The following is a 15,041-nucleotide window of genomic DNA, read 5'->3' as shown; positions in this document are numbered from 1 at the left end:
GAGAGGAGGGAGGAAATGTGAGAGAGAAGCACTGCAGACACCAAGGTCATAACCCATAGGACCCAAGCAGGTCCCTCAGCAGGCCAAAGCTTGCTCTCCTGAAATCCTGCTCTTGGCCTTGTGATCATCTCCCAGGAGCCTCAGCTCCACTTTCCCATCCCTGACTGTCCCATCCTGACCAACTCTTTGTGGTTTGTAAGTGTGAAGTCTCACGGGGCACCTCACCCCACTGACTCCTCAGTCACCCGTGTCAGGAAGATGTTGTCAATGAGCTCCAACCCCTCCTGGATGGCTGGTACCTTGCAGATATTGGGATATCTCAGGTCTGCCATGAGGACACTGCCCTGGAAACAGGAGGCTTCATTCATTTGTCTGAAGGAGGCCTCATCTAATTCTTCTACCTGATCAGTGAGTCTGTAGCTGATGTCCAGGCACCACAACACTGCCCATGTTGTTCTGCCCTCTCATGCTGACAAAACCTTAGGCTGATATTGTCTGTCCCCAGGCAGAGCTCCACCCATTCCTACTGCACAAAGGGAAACTTCAGAAACTCCAGACCCCAGGCATTATGAGTATCAGACCCTCAAGACCCCACAGTATCTCTGGGAGATGGTATTTATACTGACCCCTAAGTGGAGGGGCTGCAGCTGCAGCAAATGGAGAGTCCAGACCTTGAGAAAATTAGGGGTTCCACCATTACAGATTTCTGAAGTTTCTCAAGATGAAGTGTCCATTTATTTATCAGGGCAGGAAAACAACGTCCTGCATCAGGACAGAGCAGGACCTGACACGCTGAGCAGTGACCCTGAGGAGAAGGGCCTGGGCACTCCAAGGTCCCCACACCAGCCCGTGGTGCACGCTCACCATGAACAAGGCAGCTGCACACGGGGCTGCATGAGGAGCAGCGTGGGGACCCAGACACCTGGAGTTCTCATCCCATTCGGTTCAGCACTGCTGTGACCCCACACACACGGGGGTGTGCCAGTGTGCAGCTTCCCAGTTTGGAGAAGCAGGGAGGAACTGGAGAGTGCAGGGCTCTGCCAAGGCAGGTTCAGCACCTTGTGCACATGGTGTGGGATGCTGAGGGACCTGGGCTGCTCTGGCCCAGCAGCGCTGGGGAGGCTGCAGCACTGCAGGAGTAGCCTGAGAGTGCTTGAAGGGTGGTTTCAGAGGTGGTGGAGGTTTTGTAAATAGTGGGAAAGAGCTTGAGAAAGAAATAATGGCCCAAAGTGCAGCTGGGGAGGTCCAGGCTGGACATGAGCAGAAAGGAATGTGACTGGAAGGGCAGTGCTGTGGTGGAGCAGGTCAGCAGAGGGAGTCTGCATCAGCCCAAGGCTTTGTGCTCCAAGGAACAGCTGGGGAGGATGCAGAGATCTCAGCAAAGGAAGGAAGATGCTCAGACAAGAGCAAGGTGGGGCAGCAGGGGGGATGTCTGCAGCCTGCAGGGAAAGAGGTGCAGGGGATGCCACAGCACAGGACAGGCTGTGGTGGAGATGAGCAAGGGATGTAGAGAGGCTGAAAGCCCCACCAGACATGAGGTCCTTCTCCCCTTGGCTATGGCTGTTGTCTGCACCTCTGATGCCTGTGAGGAGACACCTTGTCCTTCCAGCACATGGGCCTCATGGCCTCCTTGTCCCCAGCCAGGAGCCTGGGAGGTGTGGGACCATAGTCCTGCCCTTGGCCTTGCACAGCCCCACATCACACTGTCCAGGAAGGGCCCTGGGCAACGTGGGAGGGACAGGATCTGTCTTCCCAGGGCTGGGGCTCAGGGCTTGGCCCTTTGGTTAATGAAACACATCCAGGTTTACTCAGCATCAGAGACATCTTTACTTTGCTTTTCCTGACCTCCCGTTTTCTTCTGTAACCTAACCTGGTATTGTTTCTCAATAGGTTCCCTCAGTGGGACCCATTAACAGTACAAGAAACTTTGGAGTTTGAATCTGACTTTGACTTCTTGAGAGGTTTCTTCACCTTCCCCTCAGGGTCTGATGTCCATGGACTCAGCAACAAACCCACCAGAGGGGTCATTAAAGTGCCTTGGGCTGCTCCTGTGCTGCTGAGCTGGGCTGGGCTCCTGGTTCAGAGGGAGCTCCTGGCAAGCGGCAGCGCTGCAGAGAGACAGCTCTGCCCAGGAGCAGCTCCTCTGCACACGCAGCAGGGCTGAGGGCTCTGCCTGGGGATCTCAGGGAGACGAGCAAGGCAGAGAGAGATTAAAGGTGGTCAGGATTGGGAGGATGACTGAGAGCTCACTGGAGGAGAAACCTTTGCAGCCCTTGCCATGGTAAGTCTCTGGGTGCAGGGCAATGCAGCTGTAGCTCCTGGAGGCATCTCCTAAAACTGGCACAGGCACAGCTTATGGGATCTGTAAGGAGGGGGCTCTTGTCTGGCAATGTTGAACATCTGTGAAGTCGGGTGAGCACCCAGGGGTGCCCAGGGCTGTCCTGCAGAGCAGGGTCCCTGCACCCCAGGGCTGTGCAAGGGCAGGGACTCTGCCGCCTGCCAGGGTCAGCGCTCAGCCTGCCCGGGGAGATAACAACAATACTGAGGGGAGAAAATGTGGGTGAAAGGAGCAAACCCTATAGGGCAGGAAATGTTTTTCTGCTGTGGTGCTGTGTAGGTCAGGGCTGCTCACAGATCGAGATCAACCCCAGAATTTTTCCAAGGGGTCGACTCAAGGACAACATCAATGCAAGGATTACCAGACAGAAAAGGAGCTTTCCTGAGCCTGTCTTTTCAGTTTCCCATCCCAGTGGGTGGGGCATGCAGGAAAGGATAAAATAACAATGGGTTCTCATGCTTAAACAAGTCACTGAGACTCCTGAACTGCAACTCTGAGTGATCAGCACATCTGCCAGAAGGCTCATAACATCCCTTCACCACCCCTCTGTCTGTGCACAGCACCTGCATCACCTTGGCTGGACCCCTCAGCCTCAGTCTGACCTGTCCTGTTTTCCAGCCTGCAAACAGGAAGATGCCCCCAGGCAGTGCCCTGTGAACAGGCAGGACCTGTAGGGCCAGGGGGAGGGCACAGAGGGTGGGATGGGGTCTGTGAGCACTGACAGGGAAGAGACATGGACAGGGAAACACCTCCCAGGGGGAGAATCTCCAGGCAGCAGGGACAGGATCAGAAATGGGAGGAAACTAAACCCAGAATTGTTATGGGAGGGAGAACAGAGAAAAGTCCCTGTGATCCCCTGCAGTGCAGATCCCACCTGTGAGCAGCCCCCTGGCCTCCTCTGCCACCCAGCAAAGCTTCTGCCCTCAGGGCTGGGGGCTCCAAGGCATGGAGCAGCTCCTGTGCAGCCAGAGCTCCAGTTCCTCTGCAGAGCACAGGGGCTGAGAGCAGCTGCCCGGCAATGTTGGTGTCTGGGAGGTGGCTGCACAGCTGGGGAAGGGTGACGCTGTCTGAGTGCCCGGCTGCCTCTGCCCTGGCCTCTCTCACACCCACCCTCACCGCATTGTCCTTCTTGCTCCCCTGCTCTGGGTCACTGCTGTTGGGATCTTGTTCTTGCTGTCAGGCTCTCTGGGGATGGCAGTTTCAGCTGCAGAGTCACAGCCTGATCTTGTGGGTCCTTTCCTGCAGGTGTGTCCATGGGAACACGTGTCCCAGCTTTGCTCTGACCTGTGCGGTGTGGGCAATGCAGGCTGTGGGACTGGGGACTGAGCCATATGTGTCCTGGGCTAAATGTGGGGTGCTGAGACCTCAGGAAAGGGTGAAACATGTCATGGTCTGAGTTGGATCCCTCTGCTCTCAGCAGTGCCTGGTGGCTTTTCAGGGTAAGATGGGAGTGTGATCAGCCTCCATCTCAGGTGCCATCCCAGGGCAGCTGGAGCAAGACAGAGGGACAGAGCAGCTGCCCTCACTCTGCACTGACCCACAGGCATCCTCTGGTCTCGCAGGACTCGCTCTTCTCCCCCTGAGTGCAGCAGAAATGCTGAGGGTTTCTGACACCCAAGAACACTCCCCAGGGTGGGAGGGCAGAAGGAGCTGCAGAAACACCAGACCTCTTAAACTCAGTTTCTCAGGCCTGGGGGTGCAGATGCTGAGAGTCCCTTCTGCACCAGGAGCGGTTCCAGCTGACACAGCTGAACCCCAGGACTGGCCCCTGCCCACCCAATCACACAGGGTCAGGCTGACTGCTCAAGAGCCCCTGTGCAGAGACCCTGCTCTTCATTGCACACTCATCAAGCACCGACGAGGGCTCCAGCCAGGACGTTCTCTTGAAAAACAAAAAGTGTCTCCTTGCGTGACGGGGTTTGAGGGTCTGTGAGTCTCATCTAAACCTTCACTATCTTTTCCTCCTATGACAGGTCCTCATGCTCACAGGCAGCAAATGTCCAACAGCAGCTCCATCACCCAGTTCCTCCTCCTGGCGTTCACAGACACACGGGAGCTGCAGCTCTTGCACTTCTGGCTCTTCCTGGGCATCTACCTGGCTGCCCTCCTGGGCAACGGCCTCATCATCACCACCATAGCCTGGGACCAGCACCTCCACACCCCCATGTACTTCTTCCTGCTCAACCTCGCCCTCCTTGACCTGGGATCCATCACCGCCGTTCTCCCCAAATCCATGGACAATTCCCTCCGAGACTCCAGCACAATTTCATACACAGGATGTGCTGCCCAACTCTTTTTTTATTCTTTCTGTGCTTCAGCAGAATATTTTCTTCTCACCATCATGTCCTACGACCGCTACGTTGCCATCTGCAAACCCCTGCACTACGGGACCCTCCTGGGCAGCAGAGCTTGTGTCCACATGGCAGCAGCTGCCTGGGCCACTGGGTTTCTCAATGCTCTGCTGCACACGGCCAATACATTTTCACTGCCCCTGTGCAAGGGCAATGCCCTGGGCCAGTTCTTCTGTGAAATCCCACAGATCCTCAAGCTCTCCTGCTCACACTCCTTCCTCAGGGAACTTAGGCTGCTTTTGGGTAGTGCCTGTTTATTTTCTATGTGTTTCATTTTCGTTGTCGTGTCCTATGTGCAGATCTTCATGGCCGTGCTGAGGATCCCCTCTGAGCAGGGGCGGCACAAAACCTTTTCCACCTGCCTCCCTCACCTGGCCGTGGTCTCCTTGTTTGTCAGCACTGGCATATTTGCTCACCTGAAGCCCCCCTCTGTCTCCTCCTCATCCCTGGACCTGGTGGTGTGTGTTCTGTACTCAGTGTTACCTCCAGCAGTGAACCCCCTCATCTACAGCATGAGGAACCAGGAGCTCAAGGATGCCCTGTGCAAACTCGTATATAAGTGTTTTCTGGAGCAATAAACTGCCTCTCTGCTTCTGCATAGGAGTTTTAAAGTGACTTATTAGAGGCTCAGCCTGTCATCTGGATTTTCTGTTTTGGTGTGTTGGTTTTTTATTGTTATAATGTTTTCAGCCCCTTTCGATTTCTCGGTCTGCTTTTCTTTTATAACCACTGGCTGTATAAATGAGGAGCCGTGCTCTCCTTTTGTTTAAACAAAATAAAGGTTCGTATAGTGACTTGTTTTTCACTGTGTCCCTCCTGCAGGGCTATTTTGGAGCTGCAGGGACAGTTCCTGTGTGCATGGGTAGAAGGGAAAAGAGTCCAGCATGGCAGCACTGCCAGGAAGCACCAGCGCTTGTTCTTCCAGAGCTGTTCTGGCTCCACTCCCACACTCTCCTTCTCATCCCTTGTGTTGGTGCAAGGCCTGAGTGCTCTGGCAGCTTGGTCCCCGTCCTGCTGTGTGTCAGTGCTGTGAGCGCAGGCAGGGACAGGTAATGGGCACTGCTGTGACAGAGCTGGGCTCACAACAGCCTTTCCAGATAGAAAGGTGATCTCCTATGGGCAGGACCTGTAGGTTTAGGTCTTGTTATAAACCTTCTCTCAAGAACATGCCCACAAAAGTGGCCACAGATGCAAACCCCATTGTACAGGTGAACAGTGTGTCTGTGCAGGCTGGCACACAGCAGTGTCCTCTCACAGCCAGGCCTCCTGCCAGAGACCTGCAGGACCAGCAGAGCAGGGGCTGGGCTGTGCCCCTGTGCACTGGACTCCCAGGGCAATCGTCATGGGCTGGCCCCTCACAACCACCATTTCCAGCACTGGCCTCTCACCCCAGCTCAGAGTTCTTTGTCCCTCCATGGATTTACGCTGAATGAATAGGTCAGAGGTCCATGTTTGCATTGTTCAGATGAGATGTGAGCATGCACGTCATGTACGTGAGGCGATATGAACCCAAGTCAGTACAAACACTATCACCTGTTCCTTGTGGTTCCATGAAGGCCTGTGAGACAGTGTTTATTGAGGTCACATCATGTTGGGACTAATATCCCATAGGAAACCACCAGAATGCAGCACTTGGATGTGCTTCCTTGAGCCAATGTCCATTCCTGATGATGAGGGACATCAAAGATAAATGTAGAACATGGTGACATAGGGCTGAGGTGCCTCCCATCCTTTGGGTATAGGAACTGAAGCGCATAGGGACACTGTGACTCCTGCCTCTGTGGTTAAAGCGAAAGTGTCTGTCCCTGAATATCTCAATGTGTTTTAAGAATCCATGGGGCCAGCTCAGATGTGGACACCTGACAGAACCCTGATATTTCTGTGTGTGACTCCAGGGACAAACTCCAGTGGCACAGTGAGATTCATCTACGCTCACTTGGACAGGCTCATTGCAAGTGTCCCTGTTTGCTATATCACCTTTGCCATCTCCATCCCATGCTGTTCTACACAGTCCTACACCTGCCCCTCTTTCTCTGTGGGAAATTCTGGATTGTGGTCTCAAAAGTGCCAGAGTAATCAGAGAGGATCAGAGGTTCCCTCAGAAAGGCAGACGTCAAACCCATCTTCAAGAAGGCCAGGAAGGAGAACTGGGAGAATGACAGGCTGGTCAGCCTACAGCTGTCCCTGGGAGGGTGACGAGTCACATTCTCCTGCAGCCATCTCCAGGCAGTTGTAGGACAAGGAAGGGATTGCTGAACCCAAATGGGCAGGGGAAAGAAAGGCACGTTGTGTACATGGAGTTTTGCAAGGCCCCAGACACGGTCTCCTGTGGTGGTCTTAGAGCAGCTTGGGAAGATCTGGGATAAAGATGTGGATGTTGTGATGGGTGGGAAGTTTGCTGGATGACCAAGCCCAAAGATCATCAGTGGTGCAAAGTCCTGTGTTTAGTCGGTTTCTTCTAGTGGCATCCCTCAGTGATGAGTACTGGGGCCAACACTGTTGAATGTCTTTATTCTGCCACTTCATCGTGTCATGGAGCACAGTTTCAGCTCCTTTGTGGATGCTGGAAAGCTGGGCAGAGGCCTAGAACAACCTCACCTGGTGGACCCTGCCTTGAGCAGGAGAGTGAGACAAGATGATGTTCAGGGCTCTCTTTAAACCTGAGTTACTCTAGGATTCAATGAATCTTTACCTTGGAGAGGTGTTTGAAGACAGAAGATGTAGTCCTTACCAGTGAAAAGAATGAATCCTGCCTGCAGTTGGTAACCTAAAATATATAATACTAAAATACACATCCTCAGGATGGGAGACTGGGATCAGCCCGGGACCCTTTCTCAACAAGCATGTGTAGTGATAAAATCATTATGTAACCCATATGCCAATGTGTAAACTCCTGGCTCTTTAGGGCTGCCGGGAGGGTCTGAATGTAGGGATAAGATTTTGGATATAATAGATGTTCCTTCTCTATCTGTTGTGCTGTCTTTATTCCAGCATCCAGACTTGCACAACTCTGGAATAAACAATATCTCATCTCCAGGTGTGAGATTGGCTTTTCATTTCAGTTAGTGAACATGCAATTAGCAACCAGGAAGAAGGAAAAAAATAAAAAAATAAATGAGGCAGGAGAGGATGTAGAAAAGATGTCAACATTTCACATTCCCTTACAGAACGCTTCTCCACTCAGGTTTTTAGTAGGAAATAAATTTGAACAATTTGATAAAACAAGCATAGTTTTATCTAGTCAGGTCCTGGCCCATAAGGAGGGTGACGGATGGGTATGGGATTATGAGGTCACTTTTGGCTCAGAAACTCATAATGAGTTGGAAGACTATGGCTGTGAAGGGGACTGTGACGCTAGTTCTGTCTCTGGAGGTGACAGCCCAGCAGCAGGAATAGAACTGGGAAGGTATCTCTGCCTAAGCACCCACAGGCCCTACCTAGGAAGAGGCCTTGGAGACGGGTTGTCACGTCCTTTCCACTTGAGAAGACGAAGGGACAGCAGCAGGGACATGGTCGTGTCTGTCAGAGAAGCTGAAACGCCAACAGCAGCCATGGGGTTCAGAAGATCATGATGAGGTTACATCTCACCTGTCAGGTAAAAGATAACAAGAAATGCTGGGCTGAGAACAGGTGGGGAAGCGAGATGGGTGTCTGCAGCCTGCGGGGAAAGAGGGGCAGGGGTAGGACCGTGTAGAACAGCCTGTGGTGGAGATGGCAAAGGGCGCTGGCAAGGCTGGAAGGGACCCACAGAACCCAGGTCTCTGTCCCCTTGGCCATGGCAGTTGTCTCTGCCACTGAGGCCCAGGAGAAGCCATGTTGTCCTCATGGCACTGGGGCCTCACTGCCTCCCTGCAGCCCCATGGGGAAGCTGGAAGTTGTTGTACCAGTGTTGTCCTTCCCTGGGCCTTGCACACCCACATCCCACGGTCCCAGGAGGAGCCCTGAGCCGTGTGTGAGGGACAGGATCCCCCTTCCCATTTTCTGGAGGTCATGGCTTCTCCTTTCTGCTTCAGAAAGCAAGCCAAGGGTTTTTCACCATCAGAGCTGAACAAAAGTCTAAAAGGAGACCTCATGGTGGCTACAGCTTCCTCACAAGGGGAGAAGGAAGGGAAGGTACTGATCTCTTCTCTTTAGTGACCAGTGGCAGAACCCCAGTGGTGAGATGAACCCAAGCGAGCACAAATGCTGTCAGCTATTCCTTCGGGTGCCATGAAGGGCAGTGGGACAGAGATGGTGTTCAGGGGTCTCTTCCAGCGTGTGTTACTGTAGGATTCCATGAATCTTTTCCCTGGAGAGCTCTTTCAAGTCAGAATAGACAGAGGAAAGAGAAAAAAATGAGGCAGAAGCAGAGGTATAAATGGCCCAGAGTAAATACAGCAGCTCCTCTGAGGAACGTTTCTCCACTCAAACCCTTGATAGGAAATCTATTGGATACATTTGATGAAAGCAGCTCAGTTTGATCTGCTCACACACTGGAGCACAAGGAGGGTGATGGCTGGGTACGATGCCATGTGGTCACTTGTGTCTCAGGAGCTCATAGTCCAGTAGAAGCCAATGGCTGTGCAGGGCACTGTGAGGTCACTTCTGCCTCTGCAGGGGATAGGCCAGCAGCAGGAACATGGCTGGGAAAGGACTGTGAGGTCACACACACCAGACGAGCAATCGGGCCCAGTCAGCGTGGGTTTGTGAAAGGCAGGTCCTGCTTGACCACCCTGATCTCCTTCTATGACAAGGTGACCGGCTGAGCAGATGAGGGAAAGTCTGTCGTGGGGAGTGAATCCGCCACACAGGCTGTGGGTGTTGTGTCCTTAGACTGCAGTAAAGCCCTTGACACCGTATCCCACAGCAACTCCTGGAGAAGCTGCAGCTCCTGGCCTGGATGGTGTATATGCGATGAATAAAGAACTGTCTGGAAGGCCTGGCCCAAAGAGTTGTGGTGAATGGAGGCAAATCCAGTTGGTGGCCGGTCACAAGTGGTGTCTGCAGGGCTCAGTATTGGTGCCAGTTGTGTTTAATCTCTTTATCAAATGATCTGGACGAGGGGGTCGGGTGCACCCTGGATATGTTTTCAGATGACACCAATTTGGGTGAGATTGTTGATCTGCTGGAGGGTATTAAGTCTCTACAGAGGGATCTGGAGCCACTGGTTCATTAGGCTGATGCCAATTGTCTGAAGTTTAACAAGGCCAAGTGTCAGGTCCTGCACTTGAGTCATAACAACCCCCTGCAACACTGCAGGCTTGGGGAAGAGTGGCTGGAAATCTGCTTGTTGGAAAAAGACCTGGGGGTGTTGATTAACAGCAGCTGAACATGAGCCAGCATGTGCCCAGGTGGCCAAAAAGGCCAATGGCCTTCTGGTGTGCATCAAGAATAGTGTAGTAGGCAGAACGGGGCAGCGATCATTCCCTTGTACTCGATGTGGGTGAGGCCACAACTCGAATACTTGGTTCAGTTTTGGGCCCCTCACTATAGGAAAGACCCTGAGGTGCTGGAGTGAGTGCAGAGGAGGGGGAGAAGGCTGTTGAGGGTCTGGAACACAAGTCAGCTGAGGAGAAGTTGGGGGTTCTGAGGGTGTTTATCCTGGAAAAAAAGGATGCTCAGAGGAGACCATTTTGCTCTCTACAATTCTCTGAAAAGAGGTTGTAGCATGGAGGGTGTTGGTCTCTCCTGTGTAGCAACTGCCAGGATGAGAGGAAATGGCCTCAGCTTGTGTCAGAGAAGGTTCAGAGTTGATATTAGGAAACATTTCCTCATGGAAAAGGTTGTGAAGCAGTGGAACAGGCTGCCCAGGGAAGTGGTTGAGTCACGATTCCTTGTTCCTTAGCACAGCTTCTAGGAGGATCTGTGCCATGATCTTCCCAGGCACAGCTAAGAGGCTGACAGGTCAGTAGTTTTCAGGGAGAAACACTGCCACACAGCGCAGCTTGGAACGTGGAGACTGGACATGAGGAGGAAGAAATGTCACTCAAAGGAAGATGCTGTGTTACGAAAAATCATCCAGAAGGAGCATGAGATCAGTCCATGTCCTTGTGTTTCAAGGAACAGAGCATGAGAATGGAGACACATCAGTCAATGTGTGGAAATACCAGGGTGAGAGCAAGGGGAGGAAGCGAGATGGGTGTCTACAGCCTGCAGGGAAACAGAAGCAGCTGTGGGACAGTGTAGGACAACCTGTGGTGGAGATGGCAAAGGGCACTGGCAAGGCTGGATATCACCAAGAGGACCCAAGTCTTTGTCCCCTTGGCTTTTGCCATCGCCTCTGCCACCAAGGCCTGTGAGGAGACGTTGTCCTGAGGCACTGGGGCACCTCATGGCCTCCTTGCACACCCCCAGGAAGGCTGGGAGCTGTCACACCATTGTCCTTCACTCAGCACCACACAGCCCACATCCCCCTGGCCCCGGAAGAGCCCTGAGCAATGTGTGAGGGACAGGATCTGCCTTCCCAGGGGCTGGGGGTCAGGCCTTGGCCTCTCTGCTTCACCCAACTAAACCAGGCTTTTCTCAGCACCTCAGCTGCCTGCACATTTCCCTTTGTTTTTCTGCCACCATGGCCTCCAATTCTCTGCTCTAACGAGTCCCTGGGGAGGCTTTGCTGGTACTTGTCCTCAGTGGAACTCATTAATACCTCAAGGTACTTAGTACTTTTTTCTTCTGGCTTTGACTTCTGGAAAGGTTTGTGCAATCTCCTCTCAGCCCCTGAGAAATGTTCAAGGACTCAGCACCAAATGCACCATGGGGCTCATTACACAGAAGAAAGCTCTAACAATCCATGTATTTTCCTGCAATCATCTTCTAGTCTTGTACAGTGAATTAAAGAGTGTTCTTTGTGTAATTATGGAGAAAGATTTCAAAAAGCTACTGATAAAAATGTCTTTCTATTGTAACGGGTGTATTTCATTACTGTTCAGTTTGGAGAAGAGCTGATTGTAGCGTTATCTGATGTTGATCCAGGGTCTCTCCTAAGCAGGTCTGGACTGGATGGGGACACTGTCCCTTGAGGTCTCACACCGTGTGGACAACCTTGCTCCTCACCTCCCCAACCCCCTCGTGTCTCTCATGGCCCCCTGGGCCTTGCACCCCTTTTCCTTACACCAGACTTCTCCACTGCAGTCTGCAGCTGGATGTGCCAGCTCCTTTGCACCAGCTCCCACCTGCTCTCCTTGCAGACCTGGCTGCACACAGCAAACAGGACTTTGCTTTACCTTTGAACAAACAAAATACAACCGATGAGAGTCATGATTAAAAGAAAACACATCCTCAACTGTACACCAAGGACAAACTGCCACCACTGAGGTTCACCTTCTCCAAGGCAAGAAATGTTGTAGACAGGAAGGTAATTATAAAATAAACACAATAAAAGAGTTGGCTAAAGACAGAATTAGACAGAGTACTGAAAGACAAGAAAACTTCTAACTCCTTGAAACTGAAAGCAGCAACTGGATTGTGGAAAAGTGCCTGAGTGATCAAACAGTAAGAGGAAGGGAAACCCAGAGAGCAATGGCAAGTGCTTGTGTGCAGATCAGCTGCTGGAAATGGGACTTCAGACATGGTCGGTTTAGTTGGGGCAGGAGGAAATACCTGGAGGATGAGGGAGATCAGATGCACAGGTAACAGAGAGAGTGCTGAGAGGGCAAATCTAGTGGAGGATCGGAAGTTCTCCTTTTGCTCTTATTCCATGTCCTGAAAAGTCTCATTTTGATCTCATGGGAAAACACTTGTATTTAAAATATTCAAAACAAAGAAAGGAGAATTAAAACACCAACAATGTTTGATACGTAGAGTTGCAAGAAGATATTTCCTTCACTCTACATCATTCTTTTGGTCTGTTATTCTCTCCATTTTTAAAAAATGTTCTCTAGATTTCTCTCCTACCAAAGCCCACAGCATTAAGAAAGATAATCCTTGTGTCTTGCACAGCGTCGAAGGCACCAAACAATCCACTGCCATGGACTGTCAGTGCCACTTTTTATCCCTGGCACAGAGTGAGTCCTGCTGGAAGCTGTTGGCCACTCTTGCCTGACGGAGGGAAGAAGGATAAACAGGTTAATTGAACTGTTCTCTTTTTAGATGGCCATGTTGACAGTCATCTCAACAGATCTGTGTTATCCGTCTTTCTACAAGATCATAAGGAAAAAATGTATTTATTGTGTTGGTAAGTATATAGCAAAAATATATATTTGTGTCCGGTTACTCAGCAAAATGCACTTCCTACCCGCACTCTCAAAGGAGAAATCTTTCTTCTGAGAAATTGCTGTCTCCCAAGCCTCTGTGACTGGAGACAGGAATCTGGAGAACAACCAGCAGTGGATGGGGTGTTGGTAGTTAGGGTCTGGCGGCCGGAAGATCTCGCGCTGTACGGAAAGGTAGTAGCCCCTCCCTTGATAGGTAGTATTGTGTGGTGTGTGATCCAAGCAGACGGAAGTGACGTTGTAAACTCAAGATATAGATTGCTGTGTTACCTGCCAATAAACGCCATTTGCCGCCCACCACATTGGTGTCTGCGGGCTGATGACCCGAGCGGCCTGGGGGTGGCCGTCGTGCTGTTCCTGAACCAGGTCGCTGTTGCCACCTTGTGGCTGCAACAAGCTGCATATTTATACAGCCAGTGGGTTTGAAAAGAAAAGCAGACAATGAATTAGAAAGGGGATGACAAAAATATCATGATTTATTAAAAAATAAATACCACCAACACACAGACACAGAATCTGAGACTCCAATGAGTTACATTAAAGCTGTTACCAGTTAGAGAGTGGATAACGGACACTTTATTATTTTTGAAACGCCTCCAGTGATTAGCTTCCTCAGGGCATCCTTGACCTCCTTGTTCCTCAGGCTGTAAATGAGGGGGTTCAATGTTGGAGGTATCAGTGAGTATAGAACAGACATCACCAGGTCCAAGGACAGGAAGGAGATGGAGGGGGGCTTCAGATAGGCAAAAAAAGAGGTGCTGGCAAACAGAGTAACCACGACCAGGTGAGGGAGGCAGGTGGAAAAGGCTTTGTGCTGCCCCTGCTCAGAGGGGATCATCAACACAGCCCTGAAGATCTGCACATAGGACAGCACAATAAAAATAAAACAGATAAAAAATAAACAGCCACCAACCACAAGAAGCCCAGCTTCCCTTAGGAAGGTGCCTGAGCAGGAGAGTTTGAGGATCTGGGGGATTTCACAGAAGAACTGGTCCAGGGCATTGCCCTTGCACAGGGGCAGTGAAAATGTATTGGCCGTGTGCAGCAGAGCATTGAGAAACCCAGTGGCCCAGGCAGCTGCTGCCATGTGGACACAAGCTCTGCTGCCCAGGAGGGTCCCGTAGTGCAGGGGTTTGCAGATGGCAATGTAGCAGTTGTAGGACATGATGGTGAGAAGACAATACTCTGTTGACATTGCAAAGATAAAGAGAAAGACCTGGATAACACATCCTGCATAGGAAATGGCCCTGGTGTCCCAGAGGGAATTGGCCATGGACTTGGGGACGATGGTAGAGATGCAGCCCAGGTCGAGGAGGGCGAGGTTGAGCAGGAAGAAGTACATGGGGGTGTGGAGGTGCTGGTCCCAGGCTATGGTGGTGATGATGAGGCTGTTGCCCAGGAGGGCAGCCAGGTAGATGCCCAGGAAGAGCCAGAAGTGCAAGAGCTGCAGCTCCCATGTGTCTGCGAACGGTAAAAGGAGGAATGGGGTGATGGAGCTGCTATTGTACATTTGCTGCCTGTGGGCATGAGGATCTGTGCAAGGAGGAAAATATAGTGATGGTTTAGATTAGACATCTCATGGAAAATCCAAAGCCATTTCCCGCGGACCCTCTGACCCCATCACACAGAGACACTTTTCTTTTTCCAGGAGAAGGTCCTGGCTGGAGCCCTCGTCAGTGCTTGATGAGTGTGCAATGAAGAGCAGGGTCTCTGCCCAGGGGCTCTTGAGGAGTCAGCCTGACCCTGTGTGCTTGGGTGGGGCCGTGGCCAGTCCTGGGGTTCAGCTGTGTCCAATGGAACCACTCCTAGTGCAGAAGGGACTGTCAGCATTTGTTCTCCCAGTGATGAGGAACCGGGACAACACAAGCCAGTTTGAGAGGTTTGGGGTTTCTCCAGCTCTTTCCCCCCTCCCACCCTGGGGAGTGTTGTTGGGTGTCAGAAACCTTCAGCATTTCTGCTGCACTCAGGGGGAAAAGAGTGAGTCCTGCGAGACCAGAGGATGCCTGTGGGTCAGTGCAGAGTGAGGGCAGCTGCTCTGTTCCCCTGTCTTGCTCCAGCTGCCCTGGGCTGGCATCTGTCTGAGATGGAGGCTGATCACACTCCCATGTTACCCTGAAAAGCCACCAGGCACTGCTGAGAGCAGAGGGATCCAACTCAGACCAT

The 15,041-nt window shown here is 51.8% G+C and overlaps 1 protein-coding gene across 1 annotated transcript; it reads right to left on the bottom strand.

Annotated features, from left to right (window-relative positions):
- Positions 1–13,431: 13,431 nt before the first annotated feature.
- On the bottom strand, positions 13,432–14,388 carry LOC136104900 (olfactory receptor 14A16-like). The gene has a single exon (XM_065844212.1). The coding sequence runs from the start codon at positions 14,386–14,388 to the stop codon at positions 13,432–13,434; it is 957 nt and encodes a 318-aa protein (XP_065700284.1).
- Between the last annotated feature and the right edge of the window lie 653 nt (positions 14,389–15,041).

Source organism: Patagioenas fasciata, chromosome 9, assembly GCF_037038585.1.
Source record: "Patagioenas fasciata isolate bPatFas1 chromosome 9, bPatFas1.hap1, whole genome shotgun sequence".
Lineage (NCBI taxonomy): Eukaryota > Metazoa > Chordata > Aves > Columbiformes > Columbidae > Patagioenas > Patagioenas fasciata.
The sequence above is the reverse complement of the archived record's forward strand: the minus strand, read 5'-3'. Positions and strand labels throughout refer to the sequence as shown.